At 42.9% G+C, this 20,679-nt stretch overlaps 1 protein-coding gene across 1 annotated transcript in view; it reads left to right on the top strand.

The window, feature by feature from the left end:
- Positions 1–20,679, top strand: part of LOC126412581 (cholinesterase 1-like) — a 266,699-nt gene that overhangs the window by 224,450 nt on the left and 21,570 nt on the right. The window contains exon 4 of the mRNA XM_050082232.1: positions 8,130–8,455. Coding sequence (XP_049938189.1) covers positions 8,130–8,455 — 326 coding nt within the window. The remainder of the gene's footprint in view (positions 1–8,129; positions 8,456–20,679) is intronic.

Genomic DNA, 20,679 nt, shown 5'->3' with positions numbered 1-20,679 from the left:
TTTTTGCCTTACTTGTAGCGTTGTATGTCAGCTTCGTGGCGAAGTGCCCATCAACTCGCTAATGACCATTCTTATTGTGATGTACACATTTTAGTAAGACACTACGCAAAACTCAAAAAGTTTGCAACGAAAATTAGGGGTCTCTATGATTTTGCGTTTAGTGCGTATTACACCATATGTTGCTGCGTATGAAATTTAGCTAACATGCTGAATTTTTGTTTAGATTTGGGAGGAGGTCTCTATCTGCCTCCGATGTCGAGAAAATGGATCCCATGAACGCGTTCACTTCCGATCTCACGCCCGCGAGAATGAAATACTCGCAAAATCTCTCATACTCCTAAGCCGCTCGAGACATCGAAACGAAAGTTTGGCGAATGATAGCACACAAGGAGGAGAGCGTTTTGTCAATTCTTAACCACACGGAACTTTCTTATCTATGGCGATATGTCGGTACTTATACTTCCCTTTTTATTTATTTCACTCCAGTGACTGTAAGTTTTTTAAGAGTTATCGACAGCTAGCGAAACAAGAGCTTCCTAGTATGAAAATAAACATGAAATTTCTTCTTTTATGTAACTACAAACCGACACTATGAGGTTTTTCGTAAGCTATTGAGCTCTGTGATTGCCAATTACTTGTTTAATGAGGCACTCCGTTTCGGAATTCTGTATCAATAGCTGATGAGTTTGGCAAATTACACTGTGACAAAGGAAGTACATTTAAGCGACCGCTACTCACAAACGCTGATGCTTCTTCGAATGAGAAAAGATTAACAACTCACACAAAAATAGATTGCCAATTCCGTTGGAATTTTGGTGGAATCCACGTAACCCATCGTATTTTTAACACTGAGCGGCTGGAATGGAAACTTACCAAAGGATTTTATTCCTTCTCTTGATCTGAGCGGTATTAAAATAATGACGAGCGTTCCTTCAGGCGGAATGATAGGCAAATGCCAGATACTGGTTACTCACCTACGGCTTGTCAAACTGACAAAGTGTGATCGCGAATAAAATAGTTGTTATTGAGAAAAATAAACAATTGATCTGTCGCACAACACAATGGTGAGTGTATTGTCAGCAGCGGATAATGCGCGCGACAGGAATGCACAAGCTAGCCCTGTGTGCCTTGTGAGTTGGAGTTCGGAAAACATTGTCATGAGAGTAGATCTGCCTTTGTCAGCAGCACATTTCAACAAATTAAATATATCTAATCATAACATTCGTTCAGGATATTCCTACTTTCGTAATAATACCGACCATTTTCTTCATTTGTTTAGCCTGTTGTATAATTAGTTTATTAATGGTGATAATGCGCATGCAACAGTTGAAATGCTTTTTCTCATCACGGCGAACCAATTAAAACATTGTTATTTGTGACTGCTTTTCTCCTGTTTCTAGTTTGCAGTGGAAATGTGATGTTCACATGCATGTAAGGGAGACTTATATACTTCAGATCTTGGATGCTTTTTACCAAGAGCACAAAGGGATCACACCTGTGGAGATTATCCCATTCTAAATTTTTGTAACAGATCGTACAGATTCGCCAGCATACTAGGCAGCGAGAAGATAACCTTGTTTTATTTTCTACCTTGATTCTTAATCACATGATTTTATAATATTCCTTGCTTCCTTATTCACTACCCTCTGTCCCTTCTTGCGATCTGAAAACATCGCGGAGGCATATGATACAATTCCAGCGGCCAATGGCTCATCAGTTACTGAAGTATGCATTTTTCTTGACAGAAGAAAAACAAAACAAACAAAACTATACAGATATGAATAAAAGTATAATGTACTAACGAAGAAAGATGGAGCGTTTAAATGGGGAAAAACGAAACACTACCCAAAGGCCATAAAATTTAGTACGCAGTAAGGCAAAATTCCACTGGCCGCTGGAATTGTATCATATGCCTCCACGATGTTTCCAGATCGCAAGAAGGGACAGAGGGTAGTGAATAAGGAAGCAAGGAATATTATAAAATCATGTGATTAAGAAGCAAGGCAGGAAAGTAAAACAAGGTTATCTCTTCGCTGCCTAGTATGCTGGCATATCTATACGATCTGTTGTAAAAATTTAGAAAAGGATAATCTCCACACGTCTGATCCCTTTGTGCTCCTGGTAAAAAGCGTCCAAGTATAGAAGTCTCACGGTGATTACTTGCATATGGATGGAATAATATGATACGACACACTGTACTACATGCATGTGAACATCACATTTCAACTGCAAGCTAGAAACAGTCGAAAAGCAGTCACAAATAACAATGTTTTAATTGGTTCGCAGTAATGAGAAAAAGCATTTCAATTGTTGCATGCACATTATCAGCATTAATAAACTCATTATACAACAGGCTACACAAATGAAGAAAATGGTAGTATTATTACGAAAGTAGGAATATCCTAAAAGAGTGTTATGATTAGATATATTTAATTTGTTGAAATGAACAGCCGACAAAGGCAGATCTACTTTCATGACAATGTTTTTCGAACTCCAACTCACAAGGCACACATGGCTAGCTTGTGCATTCCTGTTGTGCGCATTATCCGCTGCTGACAATACACTCACCATTGTGTTGTGCGACAGATCAATTGTTTATTTTTCTCTATAACAACTATTTTATTCGCGATCACACATTGTCAGTTTGGCAAGCCGTAGGTGAGTAACCAGTATCTGGCATGTGCCTATCATTCCGCCTGAAGGAACGCTCGTCATTATTTCAATACTGCTCAAATCAAGAGAAGGAATAAAATCCTTTGGTAAGCTTCCATTCCAGTTGCTCAGTGTTAAAAAATACGATGGGTTACGTGGATTCCACCAAAATCCAACAGAATTGGTAACCTATTTTTATGTGAGTTGTTAACCTTTTCTCATTCGAAGAAGCATCACCGTTTGTGAGTAACGGCCACGTTTCTCTTGGTGACTGGTTTAATTGTACTTTCTTTGTCACAGTGTAATTTGCCAAACTCATCTCACAACAGCTATTGAGACAGAATTCCGAAACAGAGTGCCTCATTAAACAAGTAATTGGCAATCACAGAGCTCGATGGCTTACGGAAAACCTCATAGGTCGGTTTCCAGTAACATGAAAGAAGAAATTTCATGTTTATTTTCATACTAGTAAGCTCTTGTTTCGGTAACTGTCGATAACTCTTAAAAAATTTGTAACTGGAGTGAAATAAATAAAAAGGAAGTATAAGTACTGATATACAGATAAGAATTGGCAAAACACTCTCCTCCTTGTGTGCTATCATTCGCCAAACTTTCGTTTCGATGTCTCGAGCGGTTTAGGAGATATGAAAGATGTTGCGAGTGTTTCATTCCCGCGGGGGTGAGATCGGAAGTGAGCGCGCTACATGGGATCCATTTTCTGGAGATCGGAGGCAGATAGAGACCTCCTCCCAAGTCTAAACAAAAATTCAACATGTTAGCTAAATTTCATACGCAGCAACATATGGTGTAATACACACTAAACGCAAAATCATAGAGACCCATAATTTTCGTGGCAAACTAAAATGATCACAATAAGAATGGTCATTAGCGAGATCATGGACACTTCGCCACGAAGCTGACATATAACGCTACAAGTAAGGCAAAAATCTTATATTTTCAGTGAATAGTTTCTGTAAAATCGTTTGAGGAAGATAAGAGGTTGCGCGAGCTTCGGTTCAGTCAGCGCAGAGCGTCGCCAGTCGGCGGGTGCGAAGTACGGTTGGTGTACGCGTCGCAATATGCGCTGCACCCGCGCGACTCGTGCGTGTCGCGCTGTAGTGTCGTGTCACGTCACACGTGCTATACGCTTCTCAATTTGCGCCTAGCCTAGTGGCACTGCGTCTTTTCAGGGATGCATTCGTCTTCGTGGAAGACAATATATGACTGCATTGAACAGCGAGGATGGAGGAGCTGTTGGTACGAGGGGACATTCGGCGGATGGCCTGCCTTTTCCCCCCGACTTAAATCCCATTGAGCACGTGTGGGATGCGTTAGAGAGACGTATTGCATGACGTCCACGTGCACCAAGAATCATCCAGCAATTGTTGAACCGCGCTGGTGGAGGAATGGAACGTCCTACCATGGGAACTCCTTGTAAAACTTGCGGCCAGCATGGGAACACGAGCTGGAGAGCATGCGTTGGAGATCACACACCCTGTTAAGATCCACGTCCCTCCTTCTGTAATGTCCCGGCAACCATCATGAACTGCAGCTACTTCAGAGTAATTGTTGTCTTTGAATAAAAGTGTCAAATGGTTCAAATGGCTCTGAGCACTATGGGACTAAACATCGGAGGTCATCAGTCCCCTAGAACTTAGAACTACTTAAACCTAACTAACCTAAGGACATCACACACATCCATGCCCGAGGCAGGATTCGAACCTGCGACCGTAGCGGTCGCGCGGTTCCAGACTGTAGCGCCTAGAACCGCTCGGCCACTCCGGCCGGCAATAAAAGTGTCACATATATATACGTGTCATTGTGTATTTCTTCCTTTTACCTTGTGTTTTAAATCTTGCAAGTACTTGTCGTAACTACTGAAGCGTTCTTCTTAGTGTCGCGGGCGTGTTACAGCTGTCAACACATGGCCCTGTTCTCTTGCCGAACGTCTCTATTTTGCCATTGTTCCTCATCCTCTTCTACTCCTCTTGTCTCCGTCGCTTCTTGGATACCCCTTAAACACCCTTTTCATGGTCTTCCTCTTATTTTTCACGACTGTCTGAATTAGCTTAGACATTTATGGGATTGAGAAATCATTTTATACTTTTTATTGTGATTTAAAAACGTTTCCTGATTTTCATCATCACAATCATCCAATTTTGGTTTGGGTCTTCTTGCCCCTTCCAATTTCAAGCAGATTGCAGCTGATCTTGCCATCTCTTCTTAGAACACCCAACATTTATTTTCCCTTGAGATGTATATTTGTATATTAATTTAGGTGCTCGTTCACACAACGTCCTCTGAATGTGTTTATGCCATATCTTTTTGCGCATGTCTGTTTTCTGAAGAATGCTTTCGACGCCCAGTTCATTCCCGATTTCGTTATTTTGTATCCAATGTTCGAGTTTGTGACCAGCTAGTCTCCGTAGAAGTCTTATCTCCTTTACTTCAATTCTCCTCGTTCAACTGGCAGGCAGAGTCCAAGTCTGTGGCCCCTACATTAATGCGGCATTGCCACCTCATTATAGAATTTTAGTACCGTCTCTTTATTGGAATTTTTGGGGAGAGGACGCTAAATAGTACCTGAAAACCGTTGGAGTTTTTGCAACTTGTGTTCTTGATCATTGGATGTAATATCCACCGATGAGCCAAAACATTATGACCACCAGTTGCGTGTTGTTCCACTTTTCAAACACAGTACATCAGAGATTGTGCTCGGCATGGATTCCACAAGTCCTTGACAGGATTCCAGAAGTACGTGGCACCAGACGTCTATGCACAGGTCAAACAGATCCCACAAATTACAGGTTGGTAGTTTATGAGCACGCAGCTGGCGCCCAATATATGTTCCAGAGAGTACAGATGAGGCACATTTGCTGGCCAAGACATCAATGTGAGTTCACTATAATTACCCTCAAACCACTGTAGCACGATTCTTACCTTGCAGCACAAAGAGTTATCCTGCTGAAAGATGTTGTCGCCGTAGGGGAAGACTTCAAGCAAGTAGTGATGCAGGTGGTCCACAATAATGCTGTCATGATGCCTTCGATTATCACCAAAGATACCATGCAAGCCCAAATCAGTGGGTCCCATAGCATGATTCTGTCCAAACTGGCCTGCATTTATGGTGCAGTGCATTTATGTTGCAGTCATTCGCCTGGATGACAGCCAGATCCATCCATTGTCATGGTCTGACAAGATTCATTCGACAGGCAACACGTTTCTATCAATCCACAGTGAAAACTCAGCGATGCTATGCTCATTGCAATCATAACTGACGATGTTATTGGGTCAACTCAGGACCATGTAGGGGTCGTGTGATGTGGAGCTCCATGTTCAACAGTGGCCTTTGAACAGTGTGTTCCGGAACACTCGAGCCTTCAGCAGCATTGTACTCTGCCGTCAGATCTGCCACAGATCGCTGCCTATCTTGGATTACGCAGTGGGGAATCCTCGGACCTCTGCGTTTTGTGATGAGACGTGGTCCTCCAATACCATACGGCCTACTCGTTATTTCACATCCTTCAACCACTTTCCATAGGTGACCAGCTTCGCCATTTCAGAGATTCCCGTTTGCAGCCGCAGAACCTCAACAATGTGCCCTTTGGCAAACCTGCTTGTATCAGTGGATTTCCGTATTTGCGGCCGGTATCTTCACTATAATGGCCGGCCGGAGTGGCCTTGCGGTTCTAGGCGCTACAGTCTGGAACCGCGAGGCCGCTACGGTCGCACGTTCGAATCCTGCCTCGGGCATGGATGTGTGTGATGTCGTTAGGTTAATGTAGGTTGATTCTTACAGAGAAGAAAACAGCAATCAGCCACTATTAATACTGCTATTTATTTAGGTAAATAGCACCGTTACTGGTTTCGAACTGCCAAGTTCATCATCAGACAGCTGTTCACATGATTTTCAAGATTTCCGATTTTTATTATTCGACTGTGGCGAAGTGTTTTTGGTGTGTTGTTGCCCTACAGTAGGAAAATAGTGTTAGAAGCGCCCTATGTAAAAATCATTAACCTCCAAACGATGAAATACAGCGTAAATAAATATGTGAGGTTAAGTGGTTATGGTACTTACGCCGAAAATTCTGCGCGATTTTGTTGCGAAGTTGCAGGATTGTATTTTTCGCATATTCCTAAATATATCCAGCACTTATGTAACTTGTATATCACCATATTGTGCAAAGCACCACACACACACACACACCAAAAAGAATTTGCCACATGTGAATTTATCACAGAGATTACAGATTTACAAACTCAAAGTGTCAGAGACGTTCTCTCTCAGAGACATCACAATATACAGGTTACTTTGATTTCACAAATGGTTCAAATGGCTCTGAGCATTATGGGACTCAACTGCTGAGGTCATTAGTCCCCTAGAACTTAGAACTAGTTAAACCTAAGTAACCTAAGGACATCACAAACATCCATGCCCGAGGCAGGATTCGAACCTGCGACCGTAACGGTCCCGTGGTTCCAGACTGCAGCGCCTTTAACCGCACGGCCACTTCGGCCGGCTTTGATTTCACAGAATGACTGTTTTTAAAGAATGACATAACTTCATGAAAATTAAAACACAAAGATAAACCTTACATTTTGAGCGTATAATATTACAAATGAAGTTGACAGATGTAGCAACCAGCTTGTGTGAATGCTACTTATATGGTATTATGTAAATACTGTGCTATATACAAGGAGCAAAATAGAGGTGAGTTAAAATGAATAATATGACAGTAACAATTGTATTAACATCTATCTATGGTGCACTGAAATTTTGAATCAAGTATGGTAGCAGTGATTTTTTAAGAATCAAGATAGCATTACGAGTACATTAGATGTATTTATATTACAAAGAATACCATATTCTGTGAGCATTAATTACAAATAAATTGGGAAAATGTGATGGGCAGTTGTATGAATGTTACTTATATGGTATTGTGTAAATACAGTGCAACAAACAGGTGACAACATATACACGAGATACATGAATAATGTGACAGTAGTAATAATATAAACGTAGTATGGCACACCACTTTTATTTTTAAAACAATTTTACAGTTGCAGTAATGTGCGGTTGGGCAGGCAGCTATATTCTTAGGTTAGTTAGGTTTACGTAGTTCTGAGTTCTAGGGGACTGATGACCTCAGAAGTGGAGTCCCGTGGTGCTCAGAGCCATTATTCCACTATAATGACTGCCTATTCGCCTCTCCTGTGCTTACATTTTTTCCTTACTACCTCGTGTGCCTAAAGCAACACAAGGAGATATTCAACCTCGCAGTGGACAGTGGTCGTACAGTTGTGGCTCATCAGTGTACAGGCTCTCACAGACAAGAGCTGGAGAAGTACCCATAGGAAATGGTTGCAGTCGTATAAACTCATAAATGAAAGACTGACGCAGGAAATAGATTTGTATGTAAATGACTCCCTTTACAAAACCCACGCGGCGGCCTGAAGCAGCAGAGTTCGGTCGGCAGGCGTGCTGGGCTTCCTGAGCACGGGCAGCTCGGCGGCGGCGGGCAACTGGGGGGCGCTGGACGTGCTGGAGGCGCTGCGCTGGGTGCGCCGCAACGCCCCCGCGGTGGGCGGCGACCCCGCCAGGGTGACGCTGGCCGGCCGCGCCGAGGGGGCGGCGCTGGCGTCGCTGCTGCTGACGGCGCCCGCCGCCGGGGAACCCCCGCTGGCGCTGCGCTTCGTGCTGCAGAGCGGCGTCGCCTCCGCCTGGTACCACATCGAGGCAGACCCCGCCAACGCCACCGCCGCGCTGGCCAGCAGGCTCGGCTGCTCCGGCCCGGCCACCAAGGTAAACACGCGGCCTCGCCGCAATGCCCAGCTCACTGTTTCTAATTTGAGCCGGCTTACTATCTCAAACGGTAGACAACATTCCATTAGAACTACTGCCGGCCTTGGGAGAGCCAGTCCTGACAAAACTCTACCATCTGGTGAGCAAGGTGTATGAGACAGGCGAAATACCCTCAGACTTCAAGAAGAATATAATAATTCCAATCCCAAAGAAAGCAGGTGTTGACAGATGTGAAAATTACCGAACTATCAGTTTAATAAGTCACAGCTGCAAAATACTATCGCGAATTCTTTACAGACGAATGGAAAAACTGGTAGAAGCCGACCTCGGCGAAGATCAGTTTGGATTCGGCAGAAATATTGCAACACGTGAGGCAATACTGACCCTAGGACTTATCTTAGAAAATAGATTAAGGAAAGGCAAACCTACATTTCTAGCATTTGTAGACTTAGAGAAAGCTTTTGACAATGTTGACTGGAATACTCTCTTTCAAATTCTAAAGGTGGCAGGGGTAAAATACAGGGAGCGAAAGGCTATTTACAATTTGTACAGAAAGCAGATGGCAGTTATAAGAGTCGAAGGGGCATGAAAGGGAAGCAGTGGTTGGGAAGGGAGTGAGACAGGGTTGTAGCCTCTCAACGATGTTATTCAATCTGTATACTGAGCAAGCACTAAAGGAAACAAAAGAAAAATTTGGAGTAAGTATTAAAATGCATGGAGAAGAAATAAAAACTTTGAGGTTCGCCGATGACATTGTAATTCTGTCAGAGACAGCAAAGGTCTTGGAAGAGCAGTTGAACGAAATGGACAGTGTCTTGAAAGGAGGGTATAAGATGAACATCAAGAAAAGCAAAACGAGGATAATGGAACGCAGTCGAATTAAGTCGGGTGATGCTGAGGGATTTATATTAGGAAAATGAGACACTTAAAGTTGTAAAGGAGTTTTGGTATTTGGGGAGCAAAATAACTGATGATGGTTGAAGTAGAGAAGATATAAAATGTAGGCTGGCAATGGCAAGGAAAGCGTTTCTGAAGAAGAGAAATTTCTTAACATCGGGTATAGATTTAAGTGTCAGGAAGTCGTTTCTGAAAGTATTTGTATGGAGTGTAGGCATGTATGGAAGTGAAACATGGACGGCAAATAGTTTAGACAAGAAGAGAATAGAAGCTTTCAAAATGTGGTGCTACAGAAGAACGCTGAAGAGTAGATGGGTAGATCACATAACTAATGAGGAGGTATTGAATAGAATTGGGGAGAAGAGGAGTTTGTGGCACAATTTGACTAGAAGAAGGGGTCGGTTGGTAGGACATGTCCTGAAGCATCGTGGAATGACAAATTTAGCATTGGAGGGCAGTGTGGAGGGTAAAAATCGTAGAGGGAGACCAAGAGATGAATACACTAAGCAGATTCAGATGCAGTAAGTACTGGGAGATGAAGAAACTTGCACAGGATAGTGTAGCGTGGAGAGCTACATCAAACCTGTCTCAGGACTGAAGACCACAACAAGAACAACAATCTCAAAAGAACCCACTTCACACGTTCATTATTTCCCTTTCTTTTCTGAATTGGAGAAAAAGTGCAGTTAAGGCCAATTCACACTGTAGTCCGATCCACGAATGGTGTCGGTTCGCTCGTGTCGAGGCACTGACGAGAATGGCATTGTTGCCGGTTACGAGCGACAGTTGCAGTATGCGCATGCGCGTGCAACAACGCCCTCATTGGCATTGTAGCGAGAAGGAAGTGCTTCTCTGGGCGGTATCACTAACCTGGTGTCTCGCTGCTTCGGTAAGTCCCTCGTAGCACAGTAGTAGCGCTCGGTCGCCAGGTTTCATGTAGGTGGTGATCCTGCTGAAGTGGAGTGTTTAGGGCTGCCAGTTGTTAATTGTCAACAACGTTTCAACTATACTAGTTTTAATACAGAAATTGCTTAGTCACGCACGTCACAGAATCAGCATCTGCAATATGGCGGCTCTGGACTACGCCGTTATTCGACCCTTTACACACATTAACACAGTTTTCTGACTTTACATAATGAGAGACACTGCCCACGACACGTGGCGTTCTGATAACTAATAACTTCACTTTATATCTTATTTAACATCTGAAATATGCACACGCGACCGTTCTTTTAGAGCCGCCCCGGTTTTCGACTGTGCGCTTTGAGTGGCTCCTCGCGCCTAACTCTCCCTGTCTTCCCGAAGGACAAGAGGGACCCCCCCCCCCCCCCCACCTTTCTCTCTCACCCAATGACGACACTTCTCTCGTTTCCTACATACAATGGCCGTTCAGATCGCTGTTGATAGGCGGATCTGACGTCACGTTTGCGGACATTGTGACGGAAGTTTGTCTCGGAACACTGTCTCAGATCGTAAGGTCCAACTCCCGAATAGTCGTATCCTGTTCTTACTAAGGCTGCACAACATTGCCTCCTATGACTTCATCACTAATGCTCCTTGCTGACGCTTAATTGTTAAATGTACATGTAGCCTGGCTGCTACTGAGCATTCCCGATCGCATGAATATACATAATACTTGGCTCAAACAAGTGAAGGGAATGCACATATGCATTACAGTGCCTTCCGCTTGACGGAAGCGTTTATCCTGCAAATTATGTCTCTCGCTTGCTTATGCAGAATTTATCACTTACCACCACCATCAGCAATGACAGCTCGCAATAAATGAAACAATTCACTAAACAATTCGCTACTATCACGTTTAATGCTCGCATTAGCTACGGCATTCAGAGCAGGCGCTCAAGAGACTGCTGAACGCTCATTGACTGGCGGCGAATGCGTGACGTAGGTGCGCAGAACAGGCCTAAAGTCGACCGCTATTGTTCGTAACTCCGTCCGCCCCAGTAGCTGAGTGGTCAGCGTGACGGATTGCCGTCCTCTGGGCCCGGGTTCGATTCCCGGCTGGGTCGGAGATTTTCTCCGCTCAGGGACTGGGTGTTGTGTTGTGTTCATCATCATTTCATCCCCATCCGGCGTGCAGGTCGCCCAATGTGGCGCCGACTGTAATAAGACCTGCGATATGGCGGCCGGACCTGCCCCGCGAGGGGCCTCCCGGCCAATGACGCCAAACGCTCATTTCCATTTCCATTTCGTAACTCCAACTATGGACGTCAAGGGGATAGAAAAGCTCGCCAGGTGAAGTCGTCATCATATGGAGTAGGGATCACGCCGGAAGCGGAACGTCGACAGTTCGGGAGGACGACAGTTCAAATCCGTGTTCGACTATCCTGATTTAGGTTTCCCATGATTCACCTAAATGGCTTAAGGCGAATGCGTGGATGGTTCCTTCGAAAGGGCACAGCCGATTTCCTTCCCCATCCTCCCCTAATCCGAGCTTGAGCTCCGTCTCTTACGACCTTTTTGTCGAAGGCACGTTAAACAAAATTGTTCAAATGGCTCTGAGCACTATGGTACTTAACTTCTGAGGTCATCAGTCCCCTAGCACTTAGAACTACTTAAACTTAACTAACCCAAGGACATCACACACATCCATGCCCGAGGCAGGATTCGAACCTGCGATCGTAGCGGTCGCGCGGTTCCAGACTGTAGCGCCTAGAACCGCTCGGCCACTCCGGCCGGCGCACATTAAACACTAATCTCCTCTTCCTCCTCGGAACATCAGCAAGACACCAATTCATTTAGCCCAGTGTGAAAGTGGCGTTATGAGGTACTATTCGTGAAGTCAGAGTATATACTATCGGAATTAAGGACCTAGCAATGATACAATCGGAATTTAAGAAGCATAAGTGATTAAGTTTATTAATGGCCAGAGCAAACGTGTCGGTAGACAAAGAAACTCTTACACGTGACACGGACTGGTGCTGGAGGAAACTGATACCATGAATCCTGCAGGGCTGTCCATAGATCCGTAAGACTACCAGGTGGTGGAGATCTCTTCTGAAAGCACGCTGCAAGGCATCCCAGATATGCTCAGTGACGTTCATGTCTGGGGAGTTTGGTGGCCAGCAGGAGTGTTTCTCGACCCAATTTGTAGCAGTTCTGGACGTGTGCGACGTCGCATTGTCCTGCTGAATTTGCCCAAATCCGTCGGAATGCATAATGGACATGAATGGATGCAAGTGCTCAGACAGGATGCTTACGTACGTATCACTTGTCAGAGTCGTACCTAGACGTATCAGGGGCCCCGTATCATTCCACCTGCAAACGCCCCATACCATTACAGACGCTCCACCAGCATGCACAGTCCCCTGCTGATATGCTGGGCCCATGGCTTCATGAGATTGTCTCCATACTGGTACACGTCCATCCGCTCGATACCATTTGAAACGAGACTCGTCCGACCAGGCAACATGTTTCCAGTCATCAACAGTCCAACGTCAGCGTTGACGGGTCCAGGCGAGGCGTGAAGCTTTGTGTCGTGCTGTCATCAAGGGTACACGATTGTTCCTTCGGCTCCGACAGCCCATATCGATGATGTTTCGTTGAATGGTTCGCACGCTGACACTTGTTGATGGCCCAGCATTGAAATCTGCAGTAATTAGCGGATGGGTAGAACTCCTGTCACGTTGAACGATTCTCTTCAGTCGTCGTTGGCCCCGTTCTTGCAGGACCTCTTTCTGGCCGCAGCGAAATCGGAGGTTTGATGTTTTACTGGATTCCTAATATTAACTGTACACACGTGAAACGGTGGTACGGGAAACTCCCCGCTTCATCGCTACCTCGGAGATGCTGTGTCTCATCGCTCGTGCGCCGAGTATGGCACCTCGTTCAAACTCACGTAAAACTTCATAACCTGCCATTGTAGCAGCAGTAACCCATCTTACAAATGCGCAAGACACTTGTTGTCTTATACAGGCGTTGCCGACTGCAGCGCCGTATTCTGCCTGTTTACATATCTCCGTATTTGAATACGCATACCTGTACCAGTTTCTTTGGCGCTTGGTTTTCATCCACCTCTCTTTCACTGCGACTTTCTCTCTCCCAACATCACTGTCTCATCTCCCTTTCTCACCTACTGGCACTGTCTCCTCTCTCTTCCACTCTCACTGTCTTTCAGCACAAAATAGAGCAAATATGTTTGCGTGCCAAAATTTTAGGTGAGAAAGTCGGAATGAGGATTAAGGCAGCTGGTTCCCCACTTTCTTGTCAGAGCCTTTTAAACAGAATCATATTCGCCGTTTTGTGCTCCAACAGGAGCATTTTTCGCTAGCTCCCTTTGTATTTTACTGGTCATGCTTGTTGATTCTTCCAGCTCATATTCGGGCCTCCCTTATCGCACAAAATCAGACTCGCTATTGGGGCCGGAATTCACACTCTTGGCAATGTGTAGCAAAGAGAAATTAAGCGAATTTAATCGGAACCCTTTATTGGTGGACCCAGATTAATCCTCTGCTTTATTAAACGAGAGTTGTCAGCCTCGCTTTGACCCACGACACAGGATTATGCTTGTTTTTGCGTATGTTCTGCCTTGAGCAAACACAATTTTTCTTCTTTTTTACCCAGATTTGTTTCGCTGAAGTTGCAGTATCTTCAATGGTTTTTTGTTGTTTGCTTTTAAGCAGGTAACAGAAAAAAACTGCTTTTCACGTTCTGTACACGCAGAATTTCAGTTTTAAGTAAAGTATTCCCAAATTGTTGTTTTATACCTTATTAATAAATGCTGTGAGCGACGTTTCGTAATAATTTTAATTGATACTCGAACCACTTGGGGAAAAGGAGCTTTTTTTCTAACTTCTAAATATTGTTTGACGTGTTTGTGAATACATATTTTCATGAACAGATAAATGTAGATATTTTGAAATGTTTAGATGACACGTTTCCTTTTCTTTGTTCTCGGGAATGTGGAGAATTTATAATACGACTTTTGCCTCAAGAACATCCACAATGAATTTTGCTTTGGTCATCAATAAAGTCTATTGTTACTTCTTGTGCTATAATTTATTAATACATTTAGATATTTTTCGTAAGGCGGATGATCCCTCATACACTCACTTTCACCGTCCAGGTACCAAACTGCACAGCAAATAGCTCTCAATACGTGCAGTTTTGATGCTGGTGAGAAAACGTACGCGACCACACTTGACATGCTAGACTAAATTGTAACATGCCTGGGGGATTAAATAACTAAAGTAACTGGTATTTCTAACTTCGAATACTGGCAGAAGTGCCGGCCGTTGTGGCCGAGCGGTTCAAGGCTTTTCGGTCCGGAACCGCGCTCCTGATGCGGTCGCAGTTTCGAATCCTGCCTCGGGCATGGATGTGTGTGTTGTCCTTAGGTTAGTTAGGTTAAGTAGTTTTAAGTCTAGGGTACTGATGACCTCAGATGTTAAGTCCCATAGTGCTTAGAGCCAGTTGAACCATTTCTGAACTGGCAGAAGTCACGTAAACCCAGGGACAAGGGGTAGATATTTAACGACCACGTGCATACACCTTAAGTGCCTGGATTCCCCACAGTGGCTGCCTCCTTGCTTCTGCCACTGCCAGCTGAAAGAGGAATTCTGTAATGTTTATCATTTAACAGGTTGCAGGATGCATTCAGACAATGAGTTACAAGATTATTTGACAATATACAAATATGTTGTGATTATCAAACACATTAAATTTCGGGTTACACTGTTCACACTTATGTATCAAATGATCGATGTAATCATTCCGCCACGTAGTCAGTTGAAGTGTACCAAAGTCTATTGTTGACACATTAATCACTTAGTTCAAATGCCTGGAGCACAAACACATTCAGTCCACTGCTCAAACATTCTGTTGCAGGTTTAGACTAGTGGCATAGTTCTTGTAGTTGGTATTAATCAGCTCTAGTGGCGTAACAGATTATTTTTACGAGCGTACGCGTGACCGATCACGCTGTTTGATGATTTAGCGGCACTACATCTGAACGAAAAGGATCTATGCTCGTGATATTGTTCACAACACGTTAAATGTTCCGTAACGGTCACGACGTGATTGATTGTTGTTCTGATTCACGATGTACGATTTCAGAATTATCATTCTCATATAGATACCAATATTGATCCGTCAATACTGGTAAGAAATACACAACTTCCGTGACAAGAATTTTAATTACTTTGACCAAATTACTGTAAATTGCGTTCTGCAACCGCGGTAACGACATTGCATGACACACACACCACGGAAGCTAAGCTCACAACTTTTATACAGTAGCGTTCTGCGTTAGCCAGAGAGGCGATTATCAATATGGGAATGCGGGATAGGCAGCTGTACTACAATACGCTTACGTAGTACAGCCACTGATATACAGCAATAGATCCATTGAGGCAAAAAAAGAAGGGATGTGTGATCACGTCACAAACTTGAAGCCGATGACCGCTATCTTAAGTAGCCCAAAATATCAGATTCAGCGTGTTCATACCTCCATAGTTCACCGCAGTGTACTTCCTTGTGTCCCGTTTCGACAGTGTTGCGTGCTTTGATTGTGTGGCAGGGTTGTGAAATCCAGACAGCGCGATTCTCGTACCAACCTCATTAAATTTTCGTATTATAGTAAAAATTCTCGTACGTTTTGAAAATATTTTATTCGTAGTGTATATATATATATATTGTGTATTTCTTACCAGTATATATATATATAATTCGATGTCTACATCTTCTTCTTCCTGTTTCGTTTTATAAAGTGTGTCCGACGTCATTTTCTTGTACATTTCGTGTGTTGGCTCAAACGTTACACATGTCCCGTTGTTTCCTGGTCGTTCTTTAATGCATTCACAGGCAAAAAGTGCTCCATTCAGTGTACTGGTTTGGAGTCTGATCCTAATTTTGGTTTTCATAAGGTTTACCTGAAGTTGAACATGAAACTTCAATAACCTGACAAGTATGAAATCATATTATTAACTAGTTATTAGCTTCATTACTTTACATACCTTAGAAAAAAACTCTTTCGCAGTCTGCATTTGAATGAGGTAAACTCAAAATTGAGAGAGCGAAAGCGCTCAATTCCTTAAATTCTTCAGATTCGTTATTTAATATATTCCACATTTTATCCGGTGATTGTTCCTTTTGTAGTGTGTCTGGGGGACAAGCCAAAACCAGAGGGAAACGCCTCCACTGGTCATCTGTAGTTTGTGCTAAATCGAGATCTGAGGGAGGAATTGTACGTGGCAACGGGTTCCATTAAAGGCATGAGTGAAGGTGTTGTATCTCGGAAACTTTGTGTCAGGGCATTTGTACGTTTGAGTGCCTCTAGTTTGGACAGCACTTTATCTTCCATATCATACCTTAATTTGATCTGGCACGAAGCTGTCTGTAATATTTGAGAATTAATAGCTCTCATTAGGTATGCCACACATAAACACACAAATGTATAGAAAACAATGAAACACAAATTATGTATGATTTCAGACAAACGAGGTGTACTCACCACAAGAAAGTTCCTGCATCGATGACAAAAATCCTTGATAAGATGTGGGTGATTCTTTATCTCTGGTGTGGCAACGTTTTTCAGAATTTTCCCACCCAAATACAGTTTTGAATCTTCCAGATGATGAGCTGCATTTTTTGGGTCAACATCACTGAGATTTTTTCCCATGACATAAGTGCGTTTCATGAAATACAGAAGTATTTCTGTATAGAGAGCTCTAATCTTGTCATGAAGGTCAACAATTACTACTGCTCTACACTGGAAATACTCGTTGAAAGTAGTAAATTTTGGTAGAATCCACTCTAAGAACATATAATACATTTTTGCAAAGGAGACATGTAAACAGTTAAAAACTTGTTCAGCACTTAGAACTCGCTCAGAAAGCCATTTTTGGTTAAAAAACAGCATTACAGCATCCCAGTTTTCCAGCACTGTCCTAACAATCGCGATCATTGACAGCCAACGTGTAGTAATTTGTGTGGTTCCAAGTTTAAAAATACCTGGAATAAAACATAATGTTTAGCCTATTTCCACACGATCGGACGTAAAATAAAGTCTATGAGATATAAAATGCTACAATACCTGAAATTCCTTGAACTCTGCCTGCCTCTTCGCACTGAGTTTGAAAAAACCATAAATATTCCTCGCGAGGTCCTCACAAGCTCTTGGAAGGTTCTTGCACGCCTCGCTTGCGCATATATCCACCGAATGACAAACACACTTCATTACAAAAATTCCCGGTCAGCTATCTCAGAATCTGCTTGCTACAGAATTACGATCTCCCATCGTAGTATTGCAACCATCTGCTCCAAAGCCAATAATATTGGCAAATGGAATGTTATGCTGTTGAAACGTTTTTACACCATTGTAGAGATTTTCTGTAGTAGAAGCTTTCTCAACGTTTAAGTCTCCATCTTCATAAACTTTATATAGCTCCCAAAACTTACTTTCAATACAACCTGTAAAAACCGAGCCGAGGTGGCGCAGTGGTTAGCACATTGGACTCGCATTCGGGAGGACGACAGTTCAATCCCGTCTCCAGCCATCCTGATTTATGTTTTCCGTGATTTCCCCAAATCGTTTCAGGAAATTGCCGGGATGGTTCCTTTGAAAGGGCACGGCCGATTTCCTTCCCCATCCTTCCCTAACACTAGCTTGTGCTCCGTCTCTAATGACCTCGTTGTCGACGGGACGTTAAAAAACACTAACCTAACCTAACCAACCTGTAAAAGGAGAAGTGATACAAAGTGGTAACTTAACAGGAAAATTTATTTTAGAATTAATTTGGTTATTATTTCAAAAAATAGCTCTTATTATTACTCACCTGAATCTTTGTCATAAAAGCGGATCGCCGCGCAGGAATTTTTCACAGTTCCGATATCGGTGGACTCGTCCGTCGTTATGCTAAATTTGGCGTGTTGTAGTTTTTTCGCCAACACTTCTTTGTGTGACGTCCCAATAACATTAGAAACAATGGCACGTGCTTTGTGCCGTTTAAGAGTCATTGCCCAAGCAATATCCGAGTCTGGAAAAATATCTTTTAACAAACCGGATAAATGGCCGACAGCTAAAAATGCCACATTAAGTTCTAAGAATGCTGACAATTTGATTTCAGCTTTAGCAACCTTCCTCTTAACTGGTTGTGCGTTTGTGACAAATTGAGCAACTGAAGGCTGTCGCACGGTAGCAGACTGCAACATGTTAAGGTGCTTCTTACTTCTGGAATGGTTTTTAATATTCTGGATTTCGGAAACCATGCTGGTATTGCAATATCTGCATCGCGCCCTGGGCGGATCACCATCGCGCACCAGCCAATTACGTAAACCTGGCATATGTAGCCACTCATCACGAAATTTTTGTTCTCGATGGACAGGCCGTTCTGTCTTCGAGATTTCACCTCTTTTTAGACGTTTTTTCTCCGGCGTGCACGAAAGTTTCGTGCTTGTTTTCATATTCACTGTCACTTCCCATTTCTCCACTCACAGTAACACACAGTAACCCGAAACACTTACAAAAAGAAACTACACAGTAAATGAATTCAGCTAAACGTACTCGTAATGACTATACGCGAAATACGCATTGTTAAGAGTATCGTTTGTTGAAGACGAAACAATACCATCTGATGAAATGTCTTTCGTTTGTTCTTAACAATTCCACAGTATTGTAGGGTAATTAGGTGTCTACTGTTAATTGCTTTCCAATAATATTCGATTAAAGTTCCATTTAGTGCTTTGAGAGTCGTTGGCCGCTCTATTTCTGAAACTTAACAATTCTAACTGAGTGAAATATGTCATGCAAAGCAAAGTGATTCGTTATTGTTAGCTTATTTAATTTATTTTTCAGGGCCAGGCTTTGAACTAAGCCTCATTCTCGACTTTAATCGTTTTGTCATGTCGGTAGTTTGGCGCTTTCTCTCCTGCCTGAAATTTGTTGATTGACAGAGACTGCATGGATTCGTAACAGTTTCTAATCATTTTTAAAATATAACAGATGAATTGATTATTTCCCAAACAAATGTGTATAATTTATATTTGGTAAAAAATTTGGACCCACCTCCATAGCCACACGATTTGGTGTGGTGTCATGAGCCACGAGCCCGTAACTACTAAGGTTCGGGTTCCCCCGTGGGCATGTATGTCTCTGTGATGTCTGTAGACTAAGTTAGGATAGGATAGGGTAGAGTAAGTCGTCTGTAACGACTCCAGTTATCAATCGGATTAAACGCTAAAAAAAAAAAAAAAAGTTTTACGCAAAATACTCGTATGTTCGTGTACGATATTCACTTTTGCCTCGTACATTGTACAAATGACGAAATTCTCGTATGCGTACGAGAATTCTCGTACATATCACAATGCGTACGAGAACTCTCGTACATATCACAACCCTGTATGTGTGGAGAAGCAGGCCCGCTGCTTGCCCCCATAGCGCCCGCGTGCAAACCAGATTTGCTGCCCCCCCCCCCCATACAAAGCTTTTTTTTTACACTCGTATTAAAGACTTTTCATCGGCGTTTTCTTCATCTACATCTACATGAATACTCTGCAATTCACATTTAAGTGCCTGGCAGATGGTTCATCGAACCACCTTCACAATTCTCTGTTATTCCAATATCGTATAGCGTGCAGAAAGAACGAACACCTATATCTTTCTGTACGAGCTCTGATATCCCTTATTTTGTAGTGGTGATCGTTTCTCCGTATATAGGTCGGTGTCAACAAAATATTTTCGCATTCGGGAGGAGAAAGTTGGTGATTGGAATTTCGTGAGAAGATTCCGTCGCTACGAAAAACGCCTTTCTTCTAATGATGTCCAGCCAAAATCCTGTATCGTTTCTGTGACACTCTCTCCCATATTTCGCGATAATGCCCGTCTTTGAACTTTTTCGATGTACTCCGTCAGTCCTATCTGGTAAGGATCCCACACCGCGCAGCAGTATTCTAAAAGAGGACGGACAAGCGTAGTGCAGGCAGTCTCCTTAGTAGATCTGTTACATTTTCCAAGTGTCCTGCCAATAAAGCACAGTCTTTGGTTAGCCTTCCCCACAACATTTTCATGGTATAGAATTTCTTTAATAATAATTTTTACAAAAAGAAAATCCATTTACATACTAATTCATTAGCTATTACATATAAATGAAAATCACTGTTAGCAAATCGAAGAATACTTTAATTCTAGCTTGTTTGCTGACTTGAGTGGAAGTTTCTTCGACACTTACATATACTCATACAAATTGAACTTTTCTTGCTTTCATAACTGCGAAATCTTCTATTGTTTGTTTAGTGCCTAAACTAAGATCTCGTGTTCTATTGAAATAATAGCCAAATTTGTAAGCCTCTGTTGATGCATTACTGATCTTAGA

Source organism: Schistocerca serialis, chromosome 7 (assembly GCF_023864345.2).
Source record: "Schistocerca serialis cubense isolate TAMUIC-IGC-003099 chromosome 7, iqSchSeri2.2, whole genome shotgun sequence".
In the NCBI taxonomy this organism is placed as follows: Eukaryota; Metazoa; Arthropoda; class Insecta; order Orthoptera; family Acrididae; genus Schistocerca; species Schistocerca serialis.
The sequence above is the reverse complement of the archived record's forward strand: the minus strand, read 5'-3'. Positions and strand labels throughout refer to the sequence as shown.